Genomic DNA, 26,831 nt, shown 5'->3' with positions numbered 1-26,831 from the left:
AAAAGAAAGTTAAGACTTAAACATATCTTTTGGGGGACATAACCCACCTGGAGTGAGGAATAAAGACAATGATAAGGAAGACAGAAAGCACAGGGATGAGCATCTGGCCTTTGAGTTCAAACCAAGCTAGGCCTACATTCCACTTTAACATGAACTTCAATCTTATCAACCATAACATAAATTGGCAAACTATGGCTTGCTGGTCAAATCCAGTCTCTGCCTGTCTTATAAATACAATTTGCTGGAACAGAGCCATATCCATTTAAGCGCTGCCTACAGTGGTTTTTGTGCTGCAAAAGCAGAGACAACTAATTGCAACAGAGACAGTATAATATACAAAGTCTGAATATTTGCTATCTGGACCTTTATAAAAAGAGGTTTACAAATTCTGGTTTTTAAGATGGGAATGACAGTCCTCACTGCATACAAGAATAAAATGAGAACTCTTAAGTAGTGTTTGCGACACAAGCAAGTACTCTGAGTTACTTGTCTCTATGAGAGGCAAAGTATCACGGCACATAATAGCATGGGCTTGCAAAGGAGAAAGACTGGAGTTCAACATCAAGCAGGTCACTTCTTAATAGTGGTATTAATTCATGCCTGTCACTGACCATTTTCAAGCCTTGATTTTTCTCATCTGCAAAATGGAGTTATTACATCAACTTCAAAGAGTTGTTCTGTAGATAAGGGGATCTGAGACGAGGAGTTAGCTATTGTTATTACTTATCATTCTCCAACAAAGAAGGCATATCATCATCTTAAGTGTATGCAGTGGGTATGGGAAGCAGGAAGACAGTCTAGCTTGGGAAATCCTTGACAAAGATTCAACATCTTGAGTCTTCAAGAATGATACACTCTCTGCAAAGCCAAAACCTCTGGGGCGTGCAGGAATGGGTAGAGTGCTTGAGTGAATTTTGACACCATGCACAGAACAGGCAATGATGAGTTTTGGTATTTGTCAAGGATAATTACATGTTAATTAAAGCAGCCATATTAAAACACTGAACAGAACTTGAAGGCACATAAAGATGGGGATGAAGTTACAGACTTTAAAAACACAATGAACTCATTATTAATACCACCAATCACTTCCTCCTCTTCCTATACTAAAGTCCAAGCTCCTTGACCGAACTTATGGAACTTCCCTAATCTGTTGTTTTCATGTATCTCCATTAGCATTTAAGTTGCAGGAGATTCTGTAACTTCACAATGCTCACCATGTGGTAGTAACTTGGTGAAGTAAAGATCTAATTCAGGAAGCACTTAACACAGCTTCCTTTATTTTTACTTCAAGCAGTCCATATTCCACCTAGCTTTATGTCTTTACAATCATTATCAGTTTAGGAAGGAAGCAGAGGCTATCGCTGTGTATATTTGGAGTATAGCTCTGTTTCGGTGAATTATTTAATCTAAAGTTAGTGAAGTACAGTCATCCTTCCAATGTTCTCAAAGATGATTCAGAGACAGATAAAATCCTCAAAAATTCTTAACTAAGAGAACTGAAGTAGTACCAAGTAAGGTATTTAAAAGCATTAAATTCTTGCTTTTTATTTGTTGGAAATGATTAGGGGAAAACCAATCGATATTGGAATTTATGCAAAAATCAGAGACACAATATACAGACCATGGAGGTAAAAATTACTCTCTGGCTTTGATTCTACATATGAGACTCAAAAGCTGAGGGCTGTAAATAGTATGATTCTAAATGTAGAGATACGGAAAACAGAAAGCAAAAAGAGGAAAGAGTTTGAGAAAAAATATTCTCACCATTCAAAGTCTACCAACTATTGATTTTTCGTATAATTTTCATTCATTGGTTAATGTTCTTAATTGGGGGGGGGTTAAATTGTACTTATATTTTCTCACTAGCTACCTAATATTCATTTTGTAGCACAAAGTACCATGATAGAACTATTTAGAACAACCTTAGTTATTTGGCCAAAACTGGAATGAAGAGTGGATAATTACTAATACTGGAAAGAAATATAAAATGTTGCATATGTGTAAAAGATGTAATATTATGCAGTGTCCTCAAAGGAAAAACAAATCTATAAAAGGAAGAGTGGAGGCAGTTAATATACTAAGAGATACACTCTGGAATCAAGCTGCAGGGATGAGAAAACAAGTTCTCACATTACTGGTTGGGCAATCTTATACAACCACGCTATTCCTTAATTCCCATATCTAATATAGGAATAAATAACTGATAATGTTGATATAAAAATAAACTGAGCTAATAGAGCATTTAAAGCCAAGTATACTCTACTGTAAATGCTAAGTATTAGTCATATTTATCAGAAAAAAAAATTGGAATACAACTACCCTATGATCTAGCAATCCCACTACTAAAAAAATATGCAAAGGAAATTAAATCAGTATTTTGGAGAGATATCTACACTCCCATGTGATTAAAGCACTATTCACAATAGTTCAGATGGGAAAACAACATATATATTGATGCATAAAGAAAACATGCCATTTATATTTGTCTTAAGGAAGGATATCCTGCCATTTACAAGAACATGAATGAACTTGGAGGCTGTTGTGCTAAGTGAAACAAGCCAGGCACTGAAAAACAGTACTACATGATTTCACTTATATATAGGATCTAAAATAGTTGAACTCAGAAGCACAGTAGAGTGGTGGTTACCAGGAGTTGGGAGATGAAGTTGGCAAACACTGGTCAAAGGTAGAAAGCTCTAGTTGTACAAGATGAACAACTTATGGAAATCTAATGTACAGTATGGTGACCATAGTGAACAGTACTGTATCATATACTTGAATTTTGCTAAGAAGGTAGATTCTAATTGTTTGCACCACACTTTAAAAAATGATAACTATGTGAGGTGATGAATTTGTTAACTAGCTTGATTGGGGTGACAATTTCCCAATGTACACATATATCAAAACATCAAATTATACAACTTAAATACACACAACTTAAATTTATCAATCATATTCCAGTAAGGTAAAAATGAGATGGATGTATATTATAAAGGTAAATGAAAACACACGCCAAATAATGATATATATTTATACTTTAGGAATATATATACTTTAGGATCAACACATGCAGGGTGGATTAGAAGGTTATAAATTAAATATGAGGGAAACTAATAGGATTGAGGATAGAGAATGAATGGGGGAATTATGAAACTGAATTCAGAATCAAAGAAATAGGTGCATGGACGGAGGATGAGAGCATGAAACTCCATCAGATCCTCTCTCCAGGTATTTTAAATATGAGACAGAAAGACAGTGGAAGAGATAGGGGAGAAACGTCTAGGCTGTCAGGCAACATTCAAGAGACCCAAAGACCCAGACACATGGCAAGGAACAGTAAGTAGAGGCTAGAGCCAAGAGTCCTGTGTGATTCCTCCTGTGGCAGAGGACGTTCTCTTTGCCTTCTTCACTCTCCTTGTATCTAACAATGGACCCCAATGTCTGGGGCTACCTAAGTTTGTCTTAATTCTTTGAAATTAAAAACAGTCCAATAATCTATTAGTTTGAGTGGGTATTCAAAAGAGAAAATTCCTGAGGACACACACGATAAAGCACTTTAGTTCAACTTAAGACATTAAACACAAGGAGACAAAAAATTATAATCACCTTCAAGACATGTTATTTTTCTCCTGTCCGAAGCCCTACAGTGGACATTGAGTGGGACAGCAATGGGAAAAAACAGTATATTTGAAATTTCTATGCATGATGATCCATGGTTCCACCTCTCTGTATCACATGGAGAATCTGAAAAGATTTAAAATACTTGAATTCCCTCCATTGTGATACAGTATCAAGAGTGGGCTCTGTGGGCCCTGAGATTTTACTCCATATAAACAGAGGTTATGAAATAACATAGGCAAAGCCCCCAGGCAGAGTGCCTAACACATAGCATTTACTTGAAAAGCTAATATCTTACTCTTCACCCTTCCTAGGCATGGCTCCAATATCCAAGAAAAACTGTTAAACTTATTGATTGCTTCTTTCACGGATGACATCAGTGGGAAGGAATATAGCTGATGAGAAATATGGAATGCTGTGCCTGGGACTTAATAGTCTTTGATATGAGAATAAGGGATGTGGGAAGAAACAGTGTAGAATCAGGAACACTTGAAAACTGGGTCAGGGATGGATGGAGACGCAGGCAAGAGTACAATACAAACGTGAAAGTGGAGAACTCCGTTTTAGACAGTTTGGGAGCTGAGCACAACAATTAAAGATGTTAAAATAATGGAGAATATTGGAAGTCAGGAGAAAAATCACTAATTATAGGTCTGGAATATAAACATTGGCATAGATTTAGGTGGCAAGGTAGGTGATAAGGGGATGTTGAGAACAGGAAGAAGTTATCTTGGACAGAATGCTGTCATTGTTTTTATTTGGGATGAGAGGATGAGAGAATCATCTACCTTCTGCTTTAACCTCCTCACTGACTAGAAATCATCCTACAAGAGTCAGCTGAATGGCTGTAAAATTGGAAAGATCTTTTTTTTTTTTTTTTAAGATTTTTTTATTTATTTACTTGAGAGAGAGACAGTGAGAGAGAGTATGAATGAGGAGAAGGTCAGAGAGAGAAGCAGATTCCCCATGGAGCTGGGAGCCCAATGCGGGACTCGATCCCAGGACTCCAGGATCATGACCTGAGCCGAAGGCAGTCATCCAACCAACTGAGCCACCCAGGCGTCCCTCTTTTTAAAATCTAAATGGAGCTTCCTCTACTTACTGGTTCTAAATTGACTTTATTCAATTAAAAAGCCTAAAATATTATCTATGTAATAATATTTCAACAAATCTGGAAAATTATACACACACACACATACACATTTTAAGTATAATAGATATAATTCAGTATAATATCCCCCACATTTATGAATTTATAAACATTTTATTTTCCAAGCTGAATGCTGAGGGGAAAATGCTTGGTCCTTTTTGCTCAACATTTTGATTAACAACTTCGATAAAGACACAGATGGCATGCTTATCAAATTTTGGGATGATATAAAGCTGAGAGTTATAGCTAATATGTTGGATGTCAGAATCAAGATTCAGAGTGCTTAACAAGCTGGAGTAATGAGCTACAGCTAAGAATAGGAGAAAGAAGATAGGAAAAAGCACAGTTCTGCATTATGGTACCCAAAAGGCAACTGAACATACATACTCAGAATGGGGAAATAAATAACTTTATAGTGGCTCCTAAAAAATAAGACTTTCTGATTTGGTTACAAACTGAAAATTCATCAGTAGTCACTACACAAATTAAGCATTTCATTTATTTTAATGTAAACTTCATCTACTGGGAAGTATTTAAGATGATTAACAAAACATGCACAAAAATACTATTTAAATGGCCCAAAGAAAATGGATAAATACAATATAATTTTGAGGATATTGTATTCCTACTCAATCAAGAAACACTGAGTATCTGTTTCAGCTAAAACACTCTTCTTTGCCTATTAAACATCTACTCATCCTTACTTTTTAGATCGTATTTTCTTTCTTAGAGCGGTCTTATCTGATACCCATTTTAAATGATGTCCCCTCTTATTCTGTTCCCTGATCAATTTTGTCCCAGCACTTAGGATGATTTGAAATTGTATTTCCTGTGCATATATTTTCTTAATATATGTCAATAATTAGACTACAGGGCCCATGAAAGCAAGGATCACCTAAGTTTTGTCTAACAATACATAACCAAGGTGTAGCATAGTGCTGGATACAAACTAGGTGTTCAATAAATAGGTCCTACATTAATGAATTAATGAGCTAAGAACTGGATACTAATAATTTGGAAGGGGAGCAAAACCTATAAAGATATAAAATCTAATATAACTCATGTTTTACATGGAAGTATGACTATATTTCTGTAAGAATACAGAACTGCTCTATCAAAATTGGGGAAAATGCTCTTTGAAGAAATGGAGTTGAGTGAAGGTTCAAAAGATGAATGGAAGTTCACCATAAAGAGAAACACCTTGAAAAGACAAGACTGAGGAAGGAACATAACAGGCAAAGGAAAGAGTCACTCAAGGGCAGAAGGTACATGGGGAGCAGTGAGAGGAAGTCCAGTGTGGTTGCAGCAGATGGTACATGTAATGTGTGTTTGAAAGTGACACTGGCACACCGTGTTCCTTTTACCATCATTAAAGAGCTTACTGCCAAATAGAAACATATTGGAGAAAAATGAGCACAATAATCAAGAGCTACATATTGCATATGAGATAGAGTACAAAACACTATATTTAGCCTTGAAAATAAAATGCTTATAAATTTATAAATGTAGAGGGCACACACACACACACACACACACACACACTATATTTAAACCTATATCTTTATCTATATATATAGCATATATATTCTGATTTTTGAAATACTCTTATGTAAACAATATTTTGGATTTTTTTTAATTGAATAAAGTTAATTTGGAAACAATGAGCAGAGGGAGCTCCATTTAGATTTTAAAAAGATCTTTCCAATTTTATAGCTGTTCAGCTGACTGTTACAGAGATTTAAACAGAAGGTGAAGACTCCTCTCTCACCATTCCAAATAAGAAAGAGGTCTTAAGCATTCTGTCCAAGATAACCTCTTCCTGTTCTCAACATCACCCTCCTCACCTACCTTGCCACCTAAATCTATGCCAATGTTTATATCCCAGACCCATAATTAGTGATTTTTCTCCTGACTTCCAATATTCTCAATTATTTTAACATCTTTAATTGTTGTGCTCAGCTCCCAAACTGTATGAAATGGAGTTCTCCACTTTCCACTCTCAAGTTTGTATCATACCCTTGCCAGTGTCTCCATCCATCCCAGACCCAGTTTTCAAAAGTATTGCTGATTCCCCTGTTTCTCCACTTCTCACCACTATTGCTCCCTCTGACTCTTAGGCACTTTCTTCCCTGTGTTCCCCCGTGGCATCTGCCTTTTTTAATTCTCACAGGGGCTACTACAACTCTCTTCCAACTGGTTTCTTTACCTTTAATTTTTCTTTTATCTAATCCACAATTTCCAACTTGAAGCCAGAATGATCTTTCCAAAATAAATTTGGAATCCTATCACAGCCCTGGTGAACAACCATATTTCTAAAGCTGCAACGTCTTGAGAGTTTGACATTTGCAGAATCAATGGGAGAGTTAAAGGTAGAGTCAGAACATGGTCTCTTGGTTTCACTTCTCCTCAAGGAATTTTACATATAGGGCAACTATTGGGAACATCTATTACTAATGAGAGTTTCCTAAGCAAACATTATGGGTATATAAACCCCAGGAATGAAACAGTTGAGAACTACTGTCCTAAAGCTGTTATATAGGTCTAGTAATTGTTTAGTAGGTCAAAATTAGAAAATAAAAAGAAATAAACAATACAGAATCTGGAAAGAAGTGGATCCCCTAAATTCTGAAACAAAAAGAAAACCCCAAAACAAAAAAAATGAAAATACCAATTCCATATATTGTTTTTCAGGAAAATAACCAAAAGCCCCATTTTTTTTTCTTATAACATTTCAGCATTCTATTTTGTCAAGTAATTTTCCAGATTGTTCTATCACTCATATAAATCCCCTTGTGTAGATACTGGACACTATACACATGAAGAAATAAAGAACATAACCCTAGGTGAATGTTTGAGACGTTTCCAATTATTTTTAATTTGCACATCTTTAAAAGAAGTTTAAATTAAAAAATTTAACAGCCTTAACATACTTTGGTAGGCAGAAGAATGGCCCCCCAATGCTATCCTAGTTTTAATTTCTAGAACCTGTGAATGTTACCTTATATGTCAAAACAGACTTTGCAGTAGTGACTAAATTACCAATATTAGGATGGTAAGATTGTCCTGGATTATCACCACAGGCTAGAAATCCTAAACGTTCTTTTAAGAGGGATGTAAAAGGAGATTTGACACAGAATCAGGAGGCAAGGAGACAATGAAGCAAAGGTCTATGCCACTGGTTCTGAAGACTCAGGAAAAGGCTATTAGCCAAGGACTGCAGCTTTAGAAACTGGAAGCAACCTAGAGCCTTTCAAGGGAGTATGGCCCTGATGAGACCTTAATTTTGACTCAATGAAACTGATTTTGGACTTCAGATTTCTAGAACTGTGAGAGAATAAAAGTTGTATTTCAAAAGTCACCAAGTTTGCAATTTTGTTATAGCAGTTGTACAAAGCACATTTACATTAAAATTCTTTACACATAAGCATGGGTTTACAGCATGTTAATTATTGAGTATATATGATGTGCTGTCTCTTTGCCAGATGTTAGTAAGGAAAGTGATGGAGTAGACTGTCCCTCCCTCAAGGAGCACCTATCAGCCTCTGGCAGGAGCAACTAGCAATAAAGTAGTTGAAATGTGAGAAGCATCTAAGAATCAACATAGATACTCTGAGCTCTTAATGGGTTCCAGGGTTTGGGGAGAGGGTGGACTAGTGAGTCAGCTTGTGGTCTTCTAGAGGAGGTGATGTTTTTGATGCTTGTCTGGAAAGGTTATTAGGAGTTGACCAAAGAAGGAGGTTGTAAAGCAGAAAGATTAAAGTCATAGCAGAAATAAAATGTAGAGGTACAAAAGGCAAAAGCCCTAGGAGAATGCCTGTAGGTGTTCAGATGTACAAGAACCTGAGAAGACTGGAATAAGAAGGATGAGGGACAAAGTTTCAGAGATTTAAAAAAAGTAAAATCCTGCAGGACCTTGGTTGTACTAAGGCATCCGAGCCACAGGTTTTAAACTCATATCAACCTAGGAAAGCGGTATTTCCATTTGTCTTTTGGAAATATTACTTTTGAAATGGGAGAAAATGTGGTGGGAGAAAGAATCCAGTGAAGACAGTGGATAGGCAACCACTATAGTCAATCGAGGCAAAAGAGAAGTGAAGTTCGCACGAGAAAAGGGGAGAACAACTGGGATGGAAAATCCTGGGTAGAAGTGAGAAATGTCTCTAAGCAGCAGTATTGAATGCATTTTTTAAACAATATTCCTATTAAAACAAAAAATACAATTTCAACACAAAAAAACACAGAAACATATTCATCTTGTCAAATTTAAGTTTTCTTTTTACCAAAACAGACACTATTAATTCTTCCCTGAGTAAGGATTTGAAGAGCTTTTCAAAGTCACAAGAAACAAAGATGTAGAGGACAAAGGAAACCCATCATTTGGCAAAGGAGGCAGATGGCTAAATTGTGTCTTTCTGTAACTGAGGGTGGGGTTTAACTATTTCATCCATTCTGGATGGTAGACTTAATAAGGATAGCTCACAGTAGTTGCTATAAATAAATCTTTGCCAAGACACTTTGTGTCTTGTCTTGTCTAAACCACCCAGTTAATAAAAATATCAACTTTCAGTCCCTGAGCATGCTCTATCGGCTCAGGCAAAATAAGCTTGCCTACATGTAGTTATAACAAATTTTTCAGTATTTTAAATTTAATACCTACAGATAGACGTAAACTTTCTAAATGTGTTAACATTAGATTATTTTTTCTAGTAATGGCAAATATATGAAACATTATTCTTTAAATCGATGATTTTTTTAGGGTATTTTTGGTTGTTTTTTTGCTTTGTTCTCCATACCTCTTTATATATGAGAGCAAGTTAATAAAATTGCTGTAACAGCTAAACTGAAAATGCTCATCTCTGGATGAAATATTAATAAAATAATTTATTGCCTATTAAAAATAATCCATCTAGAATCAGCTATAAAACAGATATTTTCATTTTTCAGTTTGATTAATTAAAATTGTACATAGCTGTCGCTGGATCAATGGGAAATCTTTGCCTACATTCTTCCCTTCTTTGAAAAACATGGTTTATCTAACTACAGCAACAGAACTTCACTTCCTCTGATCCCCAACTATAGATCAAAGGCAAAGGAGAGCAGTAGAACCAGGTAATCTTGCGGTCTTTGACCATGTATAGCTCAGCTGACTTCTCTGTGGGTCTATGTTCATTATACATAGTTCTTCTACCTAAAGATCTATTAAAACATAAATGCATGTGCATGTGCACGTGCACGCGCGCACGCACACACACACACACACACACACACACACACACACACCTATACAGAAGTACTGAAGTGTGTGTGTGTGTGTGTTGAGTCATGTCATGTCTGCACTAGTCTTCCCATTCAGTGAACCAATACTGATAGCTTTGGTGAGCCAGACACTGTTACACATTGTGGATGAACAAATGAACATGATTTAGTCCTGAATTCTAATTCAGGATGAATTGGAGCTATAATTTTATGTGAGAGGGAAAAAAATCTACATGGAGAAACTTAGGGGAAAAAAAAGTAAATATAGTCATAGAAAGAATTACAAAGACTCATGGGAATCCTCAGAATGATCCCCTCACCTCTCCTGAGAGTGGAAATAAGGGAGATACTTCCCAGAGTCCGTAGCACTTGGTCTTAGTCCAAAGAGCAAAGAGTCTTCTGAGAGGAGAAAGAGCATGCCAGGTAGACTAATCATGGACCTTCTGTCATGTCCTCTTTAGGAGATGTTCAGAAGAGACCAGGAAAGAGTGCAGGCAGAGCACTGGCATGGTCTCACCTGCTTTTTAGTGTGATGGCTCATGGCTCCTGGTGTGGTGGATGTCAGGTGGACAGGTCAAGGCAAAATACTTGAACATCTACTCCAGGATTATTACATAGAAAGATAAAAGGAGAAGATTGAGAAACAGTTGAGAGAAAATTCTTAAGCATTATGAAGACTTGAGGATTCAGTTCTATACTGAAAAATCTGGAAAACCTACTAACTTTGGGGCACTAGTCCTGGTGTTGTGTATTTAGTTAAAAAAAGAAAAACAACAAAAAAAAAGCAGCTATTTCTCTTGGAACTTTATAATCTACTGCTACAGAAGGAATAATAGGCAATTTTTAAGTGAATATACAACATTTATGTTCGTGATTAAGTGGACCATGAAAAAAAAAAGATTAATAAGGAGCATAGGAAGTAATGAAGTGGACGGATTGTTCATATCCAGACTTTCTCTAACTTCTCTCAGAGAACCCACTGAAGGGAAGGGTAAAGGCCGTGCAATAGAGAAAACAAAGCCCTGGATGCTTCTGTGCCCTGTTTTTAGACAAATTATCAGTGGGATAAGAAACATAGTTGGAAATAACTCATCTCAACTATATTACTTTTGGCACATGCTCTTTTGTTGTAAGAACTAGGTAATCTCAGTCAACCTCTGGCCTATTGTCCCACACTTGGGAAATACATTATATACTTTGGGATTAAACCATGATGGGGCTTAAGAGGAAAAACTACTGACAGACATAAACAGAAATTCCTTATTTTTTTAAAAAATAAAATCCAGTTTTACTATTAGTCCCCATAGCGCTGTTCCCAAAGTCAAACAGACTTGGCTGAGATTATCTGTGGTCTGAATCATCCATGGAATCTATGAGAATAGAGAATTGAGAATTTACTAGATGGTACTGTCCATGGCTCTATTTACCAGGGTCCACACAGGAAACCTCAGCATGAGAAATAAAAATTACCCTCACGAAGAAATTTATGGTGTAATTCTGGGGAATTCGGGTTTAGGTCTTCAAGAGGCATATGGAAGACAAATCCATGTAAGAGCTTAAAAGGGCAAAGTCTTCGCTGTTCTTATTAGGACAGCCAGATTCTGGTTACTGCTGTGTGCCTTCTTATACATGAAGTTAGAATTTTTCATAATGAGTGAACTCAGATTACAATACAAAACAAAACAAAAACAGCGTTTTTACTGGTGCTGTTAAGTTCACTCTCACCACCCTGCCTTGATAGATGGGGTGTGTCTCTTTCCTAGAGGTGACAAAATGAAGTATCGCCACTTACTCTTTTTAAAAATCTTTTCAAAGATATACTTAAATTATCTTAACACAAATATAAAGGCTATGTGTCTATGGTAAATCTTGATCAAAGCACTATTTTCACTTTGTAAAAATCTTAGATTTTTCATAGCTTTTGCTGTTGCTCTGCAAATTGAGTTACATCTCTTCTTTCTCAAGGATGTACTGGTTTTTTAACCTGAAATAACTTTCTAAATTAAAAAGACATGAAAAATTACTTATCAGTGTGATATTAAAAAAATGACTGGCATTTACAATAAATTTGCCAACTTTATCTTAAAATTTTATTTAAAGACTACCTTTTCTCTTATTTCTTTATTGCTATCATCCTCTTTTAACCTAAAATCACATCTTATAGCATGACTACTGCAATAATCTCCAACACACCCTTGCCCCTTTGAAGTCAATCTGTACATGGTATAGATTTTTAAAATAATTTTTTTAAAGAAAAAGTGATTTCAAAAAAAAGAAGGTCCTAAAATGATAAAAGGGTCAATACAGCAGGAGGATATAAAAATTGTAGAACAAGGTAGCACCTAGATATATCAAGAAAAACTTAGATATAAGGGGAGAATTATCCAACAATACACTAATAAAAATTTTTAATATTATATTTTAAAATACAGGAATCCAGGCAGAAAATCAGTAAAGAAATATTGGCATTAGACTTGTTAGACAAAACAGACTTTATAGACATATACAGAACATTGCATCCAAAAGCAACACAACACACATTTTTCCTCAAGTGCACATAGAATATTCTCCAGGATAAATCATATGTTAGGCCACAATACAAGTTTTACTAAAAGAATACTGAAATCACATCAAGGATTTTTCTAAACACAACAATATAAAATTACAAGTTACAAGAAGAAAACTGGAAAATTGACAAATATGTGAAAATTAGAGGATATGCTACTGAAAAACTAGTAGGTCAAAGAAGGAATAAAGAAAAATTTAAAAAAATACTCTGATTCAATGAAAATGGAAATACCTACAGCAAAACTGAAGAGATGCAGCTCAAGCAGTTCTAAGAGGAAAGTTCATAGTGGCCAATGCCTATTTCAAGGAACACAAAAAACCTAATAACCTAATTTTACAACCCAAGAAATTAGGAAAAGAGCCAGTGAAGTCCGAAGTTAAAGGGAATGATATAACAAAGACCAGAGCAGACATAAATGAAATAGAGACTCAAAAGAGAACAGAAAAGATTAATGAAACCTACAGCCAGTTCTTTGGAAAGATAAAATTAACAAACCTTTAACTACACTCAAGAAAAAGATAAGACTCAAAATAAGAAATGGAAGGGGAAACATAACTGGTATCACAGAAATACAAGGGATCTTAGACTACTCTGAACATTTATATGCCAACAAATTGGACAATATATAAGAAATGAATAAATTTCTAGAAACACACAAACTACCAACACTGAATCACAAAGAAGTAGAAAGTCTGAAGAACAGAAGAATTACTGGTAAGGAAATTGTATCAGTTATCAAAAACCTCCCAGCAAACAAAAGTTCAGGACCAGATGGTTTTATTGGTGAATTATTTTTTTTTTCTTATTTATTTATTTATTTGAGAGAGAGTGAAAGAGAGCATGAGAGAGGAGAAGATCAGAGGAAGAAGCAGACTCCCCATGAAGCTGGGAGCCCTATGCGGGACTCTGGAATCATGACCTGAGCTGAAGGCAGCTGCTTAACCAACTGAATCACCCAGGCACCCTCACTGGTGAATTCTATCCAACATTAAAAAAAAAAAAAAATAAAACCAAAACCAAAACAAAACAAAACAAAACAATGCTTCTCTAATTCTTTCAAAAAGACAGAAAAGTATGCTATGGTGAGTGCTGTGAAGTGTGTAAACCTGGTGATTCACAAACCTGTACCCCGGGGACAAAAATATATGTTGATAAAAAATTAAAAAGTTAAAAAAAAAAAAAAAGACAGGAAAGGAGGGAAAACTTCCAATCTCATTTTACAAGGCCAGCATTACCCTGGTATTAAATCCAGGTAAGGGCAACACATTTAAAAAACAAGCTAATATATCTCATGATCATAGATGCAAAAAATCCTCAAAATATTAGCAAACTGAATTCAACAATAGAGTAAAAGGATCCTATACCATGATTAAGTCACACTTATTCCAGGAATGTCAGAATGGTTTAATATCCACATAATCAATATAATACACCATATTAACAAGGCCAAAGATAAAAAGCATATGATCATCTCAATAGATGAAAGAAAAATAAATAAAATATTTGACAGAATACAACATCCATTGAGGATCAAAACTCTCAACAGTGTGTGTGTAGAGAGAATGCATCTTAACATAATATAAGCCGTACATGACAAGCTTATTGCTACCATCATTCCTAATGATAAAAAGCTGGAAATTGTTCAAAGATCAGTAACAAGACAGGATGCTCACTCCTACTAATTTTATTTAACATAGTATTAGAATTCCTAGCCAGAGATAATAAGCAAGAAATAAAAGGTATCTAAATTAGAAAGAAATAAAACTGTCACTATTTGCAGATGCAGGATTTTACGTATAGAACACTCTAAAGACTCAACACAAAAAACTGTTAAGAACTAATAATTCTGGTGAATTTGCAGGATACAGAAATTCAATATACAGATCTATGATCAGCTGCATTTCTGTATATATACACACTATTATTGAACTACCAGAAAGAGAAACAATTCCATTTATAATTACATCTAAAGAATCAAAACCGAGGAATTTAACCAAAGGGATGAAAGACCTATAAACTGAAAACTGTGACACTGATTAAAGAAATTGAAGAATAAATGGAAAAATATTTTGTGCTAATGGACCAGAATTGATATTACCATGTCCATGCTAATCAAAAGAATCCACATATTTATTGCAATCTTTACCAAAATTCCAATGGCATTTTTCAAAGAAATAAAAAAGAAGTCCTAAAATTTCTATAGAACCACAAACATCCCAAATAGCCAAACTAATTTTGAGAAAGAGCAAAGCCAGAGATATCATGTCAAATATTAATGTCAAACTATACTACAAAACTAATCACAGTAGTGTGATCTTGGCATTAGAAGCAGACTCATCTATCAATGTAACAGAATAGGTAGCCCAGAAATAAACCAACACTTATACAGTTAATTTATGACAAAGGAACCAAGAATATACTATGGAGTAAGTATAGTCTGTAATAAATACTGTTGGGAAAACTGTACAGCCACATGAAAAGAATAAAACTGGACTACTATTTTAAAGCTACACAAAAATTAATTCAAAATGCAATAAATACTTAAATAGGTAATACCTGGAAACATAAAACTACTAGCAGAAAATAGGTGGTAAGTTTCTATAAATCAGTCTTTGCAATAATCTTTTAGGATTTGACACAAGAAACAAAAGCAATAGAAGCAAAAATAAACTACGGGGACTATATCAAACTAAAAAGACTTCTGCCAAGCAAAGGAAATGATCAACAAAATGGAAGAAACTTATAGAATGGAAGAAAGTATTTGCAAGTCATATCTGATAGGAGGTTAATAACCAAAATAAAGAATTCATACAACTCAGTAAAAAACAAAAAAAAACCCAAAACACACACGCACACAGAAAAAGGAAAAGAAGGGAAGTTGGTGCAGCCACTTTGGAAAACTGTGAAGATTCCTTAAGAAATTAAAAAAAGAGCTACTCTATGACCTTGCAATCTTGCAACTGCACTACTATGTATTTACCCCAAAGATACAGATGTAGTGAAAAGAGGGGCCATCTGTATCCCAATGTTCATAGTAGCACTGGCCACAATCATCAAACTGTGGAAAGATGCCCTTCAACAGAAAAATGGATAAAGAAGATATGGTCCATATGTACAATGCAGTATTCTGCCTCCCTGAGAAAGGATGAATACCCAACTTTTTTTTTTTTTTTTTTTTTTTTTTTTATCAACATGGACAGGACTGAAAGAGATTATGCTGAGTGAAATAAGTCAAGGAGAGAGAGAGAGTCAATTATCATATGGTTTCACTTACTTGTGGAACATAAGACATAACACAGACGACATTGGAAGATGGAGAGAAATGTGCTGGGGGAACTCGGAGGGGGAGACAAACCATAAGAGACTGTGGACTCTGAGAAACAAACTGAGGGTTTTAGAGGGGAGGAGGATGGGGGTTGGGTGAGCCTGGTGGTGGGTATTAAGGAGGGCACGTATTGCATAGAGCAATGGGTGTGGTGCAAATATAGTGAATTTTGGAACACTGAAAAAAAAATTAAATTAAATTAAAAAAAAATCCAAAAACCCAAATTAGGAAGTGGGCAGAAGATCTGAATAGACTTTCAGACAGATAGATGGCGAACAAATACAAGAAAAGATACTCAACATCACTCATTATCTAGATGTAAATTGTAGCCACAACAAGAAATCACCTCGCATATCTTAGAATGGCTATTATCAAAAAGACAAGAAATAACAAGTATTGGCAAGTATGTGGAGAAAGAATACTTGTGCACTGTTGGTGAGAATGTAAACTGGTTCAGGCATTATTGGAAACAGTATAAATGATTCTCAGGAAATTAAAAATAGAACTATCAATGATTCAGCAATTCCACTTCCAGTATTTATCTGGGAAAAAAAAAAAAAAGAAAACACTAACTTCAAAAGATATGTGTGCCTCATGTTCACTGAAGACTTATTTCCAATAGCAAAGCTACAGAAGTATCCACTGACAGTAGATAAATAAAACACAATGGAAAGGTACAACAGAGTATCACCTAGCAATAATAAGAAGAAAAAAATCTTGCTATTTGTGATGACACAGATGGACCTTGAGGGCATTATACTAAGTGAAGTAAGACAGAGAGAAGGACAAATACTGTATGAGCTCACTTATATGTGTGTGTGGCATTATGCTAAATGAAGTAAGACAGAGAGGATAAATACTGTATGAACTCACTTATAGGTGTGTGTGGCAGGGGGGGGACTACCACCACCAGTGATGAACACACACATACAACTCAACTCATAGACATAGGAAACAGACTGGTGGTGGTCAAAGGTAGGGAATTGGGAGTGGGCAAAATAGGTAGAAAGGAACAAACTTCCAGGTCTAAGTAAGTCATGGGGATGTAATATACAATAGATTATTAACTGTTTTGTACATTAGAAAGTTCTAAGTCTTAAAACATCACAATTGTAACTATGTATGTTAATTGATGTTAGACTTAATTGCTCCAATTTTACCATTTATATATAAATACTGAATCATTGTGCTGTATGCCTCAAACTAACCTCTTGTATGTCAATAAAAATATTTTTTAAAGCTTGAATTATATTACCTCCTTTTCTTTTCACATATGATTGTATTAAATTAGATCCATACTCCTTGCTTTGTCCCCCAAAAGATTCTGCCTACTTGTTCTACCTCATTTTACAGAATTCTCTCACTCCCAATAGTAAACCACAGAGCTTCCTTTGTTTTTGTTTTTTTTCCTTTTTTTTAAAAGAAGATTTTATTTATTTATTTGACAGAGAAACAGTGAGAGAGAAAATACATGCAGGAGAGGGAGAAACGGGCTTCCTGCTGAGCCGGGAGGCCGATGTGGGGCTCTATCACAGGGTGCTGGGAAAACAAAGGCAGACGCTTAGTGACTGAGCCTCCTGGGCACCCCAAGCTCCCTCAAATTCCTGATAGGATTTTTTAAGAATTGCACTGATGTTATAAATTAATTGTAGAGAAACTTGACATCTTCAGAATGTCAACTCATCCTTTGCTATGAGCATCTTTTCTCTCCCATTTATTCACATTTTAAATGTCCTATAAGGTTTTTTTTTCCCTGTTTATAAACATATATTTTGAATCACCAGGTTTACACACTTCAAAGCACTCACCAAAGCACATACCCTCCCCAATGTCCATAATCCCACCCACTTCTCCCAAACCCAGCAACCCTCAGTTTGTTTTGTGAGATTAAGAGTCACTTATGGTTTGTCTCCCTCCCAATCCCATCTTGTTTCATTGATTCTTCTCCTACCCACTTAAGCCCCCATGTTGCATCCTTTGTTTTGCTGGCAGAACTTCTTTCATATTTTACTCCTTTACTCCTTAGAACATGCTTATTCCACTTCCTGAAATGGTCTCGTATATACTTTTCATGTGGTGGCTTCTTTCTCCTACTTCTTTCTTGCACTTCAAATTTTTGTCACTTCAGCAATGACAGTCTCTTCCACAAACAGTGTTGGGAAATGAAACAGTAACATGCAAAAGAATGAAACTGGACTATGAATACCCAACTTTTCTATCAACATGGACAAGACTGGAAGAGATTATGCTGAGTGAAATAAGTCAAGCAGAGAGAGTCAATTATATGGTTTCACTTATTTGTGGAGAATAAGAAATAACACGGAAGACGTGGGGAGATGGACAGAAGAAGGGAGTTGAGGGAAATTGGAGGGGGAGATGAACCATGAGAGACTATGGACTCTGAAAAATAATCTGAGGGTGATGAAGGCGCAGGGGGTAGGAGGTTGGGGGATCCTGGTGGTGGGTATTATGGAGGGCACGCATTGCATGGAGCACTGGGTGTGGTGCATAACAATGAATTCTGTTACACTGAAAAGAAATTAAATTTAAAAAACTGAAAAAAAAAAAAAAAGAATGAAACTAGACCATGATCTCACACCATACACAAAAAAATTCAAAATGGATTAAAGACCTAAATGTGAGACCTGAAACAATAAAAGCCTAGAGGAGAACACAGACAGTAATTTCTTTAACATTGGCTATAGAAACTTCTTTCTAGCGATGTCTCCTGATAGAGGGGAAACAAAAGCAAAAATAAACTATTGGGACTTCATCAAGGTAAAAAGCTTCCGCACTGTTAAGGAAATAACACTACAGAAGCCACCTTCAGAAGGGGAGAAGATATTGCAAATGACATCTCTGATAAAGAGCTAGTATCCAAAATATAAAGAACTTCTAAAACACAGCATCCAAAAAATGAATAATCCAATTAAAAAATGGGCCAAAGACATGAATAGACATCCAGATGGCAAAGATGCTCAACACCACTCACCATCAGGAAAATACAAATCAAAACTATGAGTTATAATTTCATACCTGTCAGAATGGCTAAAATGAACAACAGAAGACACAGGTGTTGGCAAGGATGTGGAGAGAGGGCAACCCCTCTTGCTATTGGTGGGAATGCAAACTGACACAGACACTCTGGAAACCATACGGAGGTTCCTCAAAAAGTTAAAAATAGAATGACCCTACAATCTGGCAATCCTACTACTAGGATATGTAACCAAAGAATACAAAAACACTAACTCAAAAGAATACATGCCCCCTGATGTTTATAGCAGCACTATCAACAATAGCCAAATTATAGAAGCAGTGCAAAGGTCCATGAATTCATGAATGGATAAGGACGATGTGGTATGTATGTATGCATGTGTATGTGTATATATGTATGATGGAATGTTATTGTTCCATTTGCAATGACTTGGATGGAGCTAGAGAATATTATGATAAGCAAAATCAGTCAGTCAGAGAAAGACCTACCACAGGACTTCATTCATATGTGGAATTTAAGAAACAAAGCAAGTGATTAAAGGTGGAAAAAAGGAGAGGAGAGAGGGAGGCAAACCAAGGAATGCACTCTGAACAACAGAAAACACTGCTAGTTACCAGAGAGGAGGTGCATGAGGTAGAAGGGAATGGGTTAAATAGACGATGGGGATTAAGGATTGTACTTGTAATGAGCACTGGGTACTGTATGGAAGTGTTAAAAAAAAATCACTGTATTATATACCCAAGAATAGTATTACACTGTATGTTAACTGGAATATAAGTAGAAACTTAAGGGGTGCTTGGGTGGCTCAGTTGGTTAAGCACCTGACTCTTGATTTTGGCTCAGGTCATCATCTTAGGGTTGTGAAACAGAGCCCCACACTGGGGTCTGCACTAGGTGTGGAGCCTGCTTAAGATTCTCTCTACCCCTCTACCCCTCCGCTCCTCAGTGTGAGCACATGCTCACTTTGTTGCTAAGGGAAAAAAAAAAAAAAAAAAAAAAAGGAAAAACTTTAAAAAAGGTAAAAGAAACTAGGATAGCTTTGGATTTTATCAGAACATTTAAAATTGGTGTGCAGAAGGAGAAGAATGGCAAAAAGTAGGCAGAGTTTAAAGAAACAAAAGCTGAGAACTTCCCAAACCTAAGGAAGGACTTACATATACATATCCAGGAAGCTGACAGAAGACTCCATTATCTCAATGCAAAAAATACATTTTCCAAGAAACATTATATTGGAACTGTCAAAAAAAAATTAGTCAACGGTAAAGAATCTTGAAAGACAACCAGGGGAAAGAAGTTACTTAAAGAAGCCCCTTTAGGGCTGAAAGATAAAAACTGTTAGCTAAGAACATGTGAGCCGCAAGTTATCTTTCAGACAGGAGGGAGAAATAAAGGCTTTCTCAAACTAAGAAAAGTTGAGGGAGTTCACCACCAACAGACTCACAAAAAGTGCTGAAAGGGATTCAAGGTGGGATGAAAAGACACTAATCAGAGAGAGGAAAACATATCAAAATGCAGAACAGTTTGATAAAGTTGAAAAATAGAAAGCAAACTCTGCTAGAATGCGTCTTAACCACTGAACTACAGTATAAAAGTTGAAAAATATTATAAATCATCATAGTGACTACAATTTGTTGAAAAGCACAAGGCATAAATCATAAAAGAGGTAAACTGCGCATCAGATATATACAAAGGAGGGATGAAAGATAGAGAATCTATAGGCACATGGAGATTAGTCATCAACACGAAATGGACAGTATTATCTGTGAGAAGTTTTAAGTAAGCTTCGTCGTAACTGTCGAGCAAAAATCTGGAGTAGATTAATCAAAATAAAAAAGGGGGATACAGAGTATATCATTGTGGAAAAGTACCAATTTACAAGGGTAGGCAGAAAAAGGAAAAATACCCTCGAGATACACAACAAGAAAGCAAATAATAAAATGGCAGTGGTAAGTCCTTACATATCAATAATTACTCTAAGTATAAATGGGTTGAATTCAATCAAAAGGTACAGAATGGCTGGATAGAAAAACAAGACAATCATATGATATGTACAGGAGACTCATGTCACCTTTAAAGACACTCATACACTCAAATTTTGAGGGAACAGAAGAATAGATCTCATGCAAGTATAAACCAAAATAAAGTAGGAATAGCAATACTTTGAAAAAATAGACTCCAGGCCAAAAAGCTAAAACAAAAACAAGAAATAAGAAACCAAGATTATTTAATAAAGGAGTCAATATATCAAGATGTAATATTCATAAATGCATACACATCCATTATCAGAGCCCCTAAATGTATTAAGTAAATACTAACAAATGTGAAGAGAGATATAGACAATTATATAAAAACAGTGGGGGTAGGGCACCTGGGTGGCTCAGTGGGTTAAAGCTTCTGCCTTCGGCTCAGGTCATGATCCCAGGGTCCTGGGATCGAGCCCCACATCGGGCTCTCTGCTCAGCAGGGAACCTGCTTCCTCCTCTCTCTCTGCCTGCCTCTCTGCCTACTTGTGATCTCTGTCAAATAAATAAAATCTTTAAACAAAACAAAACAAAAAACAGTAGGGGAGTTCAACACCACACTGTCAGTAATGGATAGATCATCTGAATAGGGGAAAAAAAAACAAACCAAGGAAATGCTATAATTGAACTGTATTTTAAATCAAATAGACTTGACATATACAAAACATTCCATCTAACAGAAGAATATAGTTTCCTCAAGAAAAACTGAAAGGTTTCCTTTTAAGAACAGGAAAAGACAAAATTGCCCACTCTCACCTCTCTTATTCGATACAGTACTAGAAGTCCTAACTGGAGAAATTAAATAAGACAAAAAATGGCATCCAAATCAGAAAGAAAGAAGTAAAATTGTCACTATTTGCAGTTGATAATTTGTGTATAGAAAATGTCAAAGACTTAGCCAAAAAACTATTGAAGTTAAGCAATTTCAGTAAAATTTCAAGATATAAAAAAAATTTACAGAAATCATTTATGTTACTATACACTAATTATGAAGCATCTGAAATATAAAACTACCCCATTTGCCATAGCACCAAAATAAACAGTAATAAATTTAACCACGTGAAAGATCTATACAATGAAATCTATAAAACTTACTTGAAAATAATGGAAGTAGATACAACATATGGAAAAAAACAACCTGTGTTCGTGGTTCTGAAGCATTTTGTTTAAATATCCATGCTACCTAAAGCCTTCTATAGAATCAATAGAATCAATGTAATCTGTCAAAATTCAAATGTCATTCTTCACATAAAGATAGAAATGGAACTACCAAGGACCCCAAATAGCCAAAGCAGTCCTAAGGAAGAACAAATATGGGAAGGTCACATTTTTTAATTTTAAATTATACTACAAAGTTATTGGAATAAAAACAGAATAATATTGGCATAAAAATGAAACGCGGACCAATGAAACAGAATTAAGAGCTCAGAATAAACCCATGCATTTTTTCCTCAAGAATTTTGATGGATTCCTATCTCACAGGTCTTTCACCTATTTAGAGTTTATCTTTGTGAATGGTTTAAGAGAATGGTTGAGTTTCATTGTTCTGTATATAGCTGTCCAATTTTCCCAGCAACATTTATTGTAAAGACTTTTCCACTGCATATTCTTTCCTGCTTTGAGCTGAGACGTCCTTCAATGGATAAATGGATTAAGATATAGTCCATATATACAATGGAATATTACTCAGCCATCAGAAAGAATGAATACCCAATATTTACATCTAATGGATGGAACTGGAGGAGATAATGCTAAATGAAAAATCAAACAGAAACAATAATCGTATGATTTCACTTATTTGTGGAACATAAGAATAGCATGGAGGACATTAGGAGAAGTAAGGGGAAAGTGAAGGAGGGAAATCAGAGACAACCATTAGAGACTATGGACTCCAGGAAACAAACTGAGGGTTTCAGAAGGGAGAAGGATGGGGGGATGGGTGAGCACAGTCATGGGTATTAAGGAGGGCATGTATTGCATGGAGCACTGGGTGTTTGTTATACGCAAATAATGAATCATGGAACATTACATAAAAAACTAAGGATGTACTGTAATGTGACATACATAACAACAACAACAACAACAAAAAATCCAAACAAACAAACATGCATTTTCAGTGAACTAATACTTGATAAGAGAAGAAATAAAACTTAATGGGGAAATGGTTTCTTCAAATGGTGTTGGGAGAACAATGCAAAACAATGAAATTAGACCCCTGTTTTACAGCACTCCAAAAATTAACTCAAAATATATCAAAGCCTTAAATAAAAAACCTGATACCAGGAATCTCCTCGAAAAAAATGTTTTAAAGAAGCTCTTTAACACTGTTCTTGGTAATGTTTTTCACAGGTCACCAGAGCAAACAAAACAAAACAAAACAAAATAGGAATACATCAAACTTAAGCTTCTGCATAGCAAAGGAAACAATCAAGAAAATGAAATGGCGACAGAGCTAATGAGAGAAATTTTTTGCCAACCATCTGATAGCAGGTTAATACCCAAAATATATAAAGAACATTTTCAATCTAACTATGAAATAGGAAGAGAAACAATTTCCCAAAGACATCCAAATGGCCAAGAGGTACAGGAAAAGATGCTCAACATAACTAACCATCAGGCAAATGCAATTCAAAACCATGGTGAAATAACACCATAACCATTAGAATGCTTTTAATTAAGAAAAGAAATAATGGGTGTTGAGGAGGATGTGGAGAAAAGGGAATTCTTGTACACTCTTGTGGGAATATACATTTCCTCAACCACTCTGTTAAACAATATTAAAGTTACTCAAAAATTAACCGATCTACTATAGGATACAACAATCTCACAGCTGGGTATATACCCAAAGGAAATGAAAATAGAGTACCATGTTTATTGCAACATTTTTCACAATAGCCAAAACATGGAAAAATCTTAAGTGCCCATCAACACATGAATGGATAAAGAAGATGCGATCTATATTTGTTAAAATATATCTCGTATTAAAAAATGAAACATTTGGCCAAAGGAATGATAACCTACCATTTATGACAATGTGGATAGACCCTGAGGACATTATAGCAAGTAAGGTAAGTTAAAGAAAGGCATGTACTGTAGGTTATCACTTATATGTGGAATTTAAAGAAGTCAAATTTGTAAAAACAGTAGAATGGTGGTTATCAGGAGAGGAGGGATGGGGTGGAGTGGTTAGGACAGATATTATCAAACTGTTTAAATTTATAATGAGTAGTTCATAAGTACTAGAGATTTGATGCACAGTATAGTGAATACACACACCAATTTTGTATTATAATCAAACTTGCTAAACGACTGGTACTTAATTATTCCAACCACTAAGAAATAACTCTGTAATGTGATAGTGATGCTAATTATCACTACAATGCCAATCACTACCATATGAATAATCAAACGGACATACTATAATCTTAAATTTACACATTGGAAGTCAAATATATTTCAATGGGAAAAAGGAAAATCTAGTTTTGGAAAATGAACCAATATATATATAAAAACCAAAAACAAAAATTAAAGTCAACCAGTTTTGGCTTCCATAAAATGGGTCCACAGCTTGCTTCTGGTGTGTATAATGTTTCTCTGAGTCAAGCTACTGAAGAAAATTTTTTAGAGTAACCCAGGAAGCAGAGCCAATGATATCACCAATTAAAGGGTTATTAAGCCTTAGGGTGTGTTCACAAGATGATACAGGCATATCTTGAACAGTTAATCCATTGATTATGAAGACAAACTGTCATTTACCTGACTTCTATAACAAATGAATTCAACTCACCATAATTATTATTGAGAAAGCTTATTAAAACAAATACTTTGATGATAGAGACCAAATCTTTTTTCCTCCTAGAGTTTGCCAAACATGAATTCTTTCATATGCTCTGTAAAATTCCTTACCATTTTAGTCTTACAAAAAAAAAAATATACAAACTAGAGTTTGAAATTCATTATGTTACATTGTAATCACTAATCTCAGCATCCCCTATCAACCTTCATCCCGACTAGATTGAGTCTCATTCTTTTCTCCATTCACCCTTCTTTCAAATTCTCCCAAGGTTCAAAAAAGGCAGTCTTCTCCTTGATTAACAGCTCACAAAATTCTCCCCGATGGCTTTTTTCTACAGTTTTATTCTATTAGTTTGGGTATACTTATATAGTGCATTGCAAAACACTTTAAGTCAATGTTTCCATTGGCAATTTGTCAACTACCTTAGAAGAAATCCAAGGCCTGATACTTTCTATGCGTATGATCAGAGCACCAAAGACCACCACAAAATATATTTTGTATTAAATACAGCTTTTCTAATGAAGTAAAGCAACTGCACTCGTCCACAGTTAACTAAGTGGTCAATGGTAAAGTATAGAGTTAGGAGAGTCAAAGATCCAAAATAATCACATTCCAAATAATCAGTAAAATATGGACACATATATTCCAAATGCCTATATTTTATGAAAGGCAGTGTGTTATTAACAAAGGAAAACTGAAAGAAATATTATAGAACAAAGCTACTAATTCTAGACTTGGATACACCTCCTGGCTATATGTGTATATTCCCATCTCCTTATGTTCCTCCTCATCCATTTCCTTACCAGAGCTGCTGCAGTGGGAGGGGTCAACAGGTCTTCCGTTTTTATCAGAGCAGGCTATTGCTCGAAAGCGCAGGCCTTTTCCACATTCTTTGCTGTCTCCTTGTACCCGATATCCTCGTTGAGACTCCCTTCTGCCTTCTGGAAGAATGCAATCTGACCAGTTTCCATAAGGCTGAGATATAAATACATCACAAGGGCACAGTTCTGTTTCTATGAGAGGGTACAGGTCAGAGTCCTGGCATTTCTCTTTCTTCCTGCTTTTCCCTGTTTCAAAAACAAAATAAAACAAAACACTGATATATTAATTTCCAATCTGTTTTGTTGAAAGTCACATTATTGTCTTTGCTAATGTTTATTTACTAAACATCAAATAAAATATGGCCTTCCTCTGCCCTTCTCCACAACGCCCCCCCCCCTTTTTTTTTCCATGAAAGCAAATCCTAGGACAATGGAAGCAATTCTCAAAGCAACTGTGAAATTAAAGTTAATTTGAGGGGCGCCTGGGTGACTCAGTCTGTTAAACATCTGCCTTTGGCTGGGATCAAGCCCCACATCAGGCTCCTTACTCAGCAAGAAGCCTGCTTCTCCCTTTCCCTCTGCTTGGTGCTCCCCCGGCTCATATACTCTGTCAAACAAAATAAAATAATAATAATAAAGATAATTTGGAAAAAATTTAAAAATGGTTTATATTGGATAGAGGCAAAAAAAAAAAAAGAAACTGAAAGCTGTTTGCTACAGTGACTCAACAGCTGGAAAGTTTTTGTTTATATGATTTTCTCTATAACTTGTTGGTAAGAACAAACAGATTACTTTGTTTTCCTGAAAATTAATGGTTTCCAGGGAAACCAACAAAACACTGGAAATAGTAACATCCTGTCATTTTGATGTGCGTTTTTGGAAACAGTTTATTTATTCAAAGAACAAAATGATATCTCATCCAATGGCCCTGGAGTGAGGCTAGGTGCCACTCGGGGTGAGAATGACAAAGTTGAACTTATTTTGGTCCTTGCTATCAGGCAGCTCACAAATGCTGACACAATAGAAGGAAATAAATGGTCAAATAATGTCGGGCAATTTAATCTGAGAAAAAGTTATGACTTCCACTTTGAAAGACTTTTTTAACCTAAGTATTCTAGAATATGACTTTACCTTAACCAATTGACTTTGATGGAGCTTTTAGCTGTGAACCTGTCTTTGAGTAATGAGAATGCAGAATTATTTCCCATTGCTGAGTACTTGATAATCATGTTTAATGGGATTTCAAGTCCACATGTAACTTGATTCAACTTTCCTGC

The 26,831-nt window shown here is 35.5% G+C and overlaps 1 protein-coding gene across 1 annotated transcript in view; it reads right to left on the bottom strand.

Annotated features, from left to right (window-relative positions):
• The window catches only part of THSD7B (thrombospondin type 1 domain containing 7B), a 733,321-nt gene that overhangs the window by 207,622 nt on the left and 498,868 nt on the right, over positions 1–26,831 (bottom strand). Inside the window, exon 13 of the mRNA XM_059166739.1 lies at positions 25,537–25,800. Within this exon, the coding sequence (XP_059022722.1) occupies positions 25,537–25,800 (264 nt within the window). The remainder of the gene's footprint in view (positions 1–25,536; positions 25,801–26,831) is intronic.

Source organism: Mustela lutreola, chromosome 3 (genome assembly GCF_030435805.1).
Source record: "Mustela lutreola isolate mMusLut2 chromosome 3, mMusLut2.pri, whole genome shotgun sequence".
Lineage (NCBI taxonomy): Eukaryota > Metazoa > Chordata > Mammalia > Carnivora > Mustelidae > Mustela > Mustela lutreola.
Note: the sequence above shows the minus strand (reverse complement) of the source record. Positions and strands in the feature narration are given on the sequence as shown.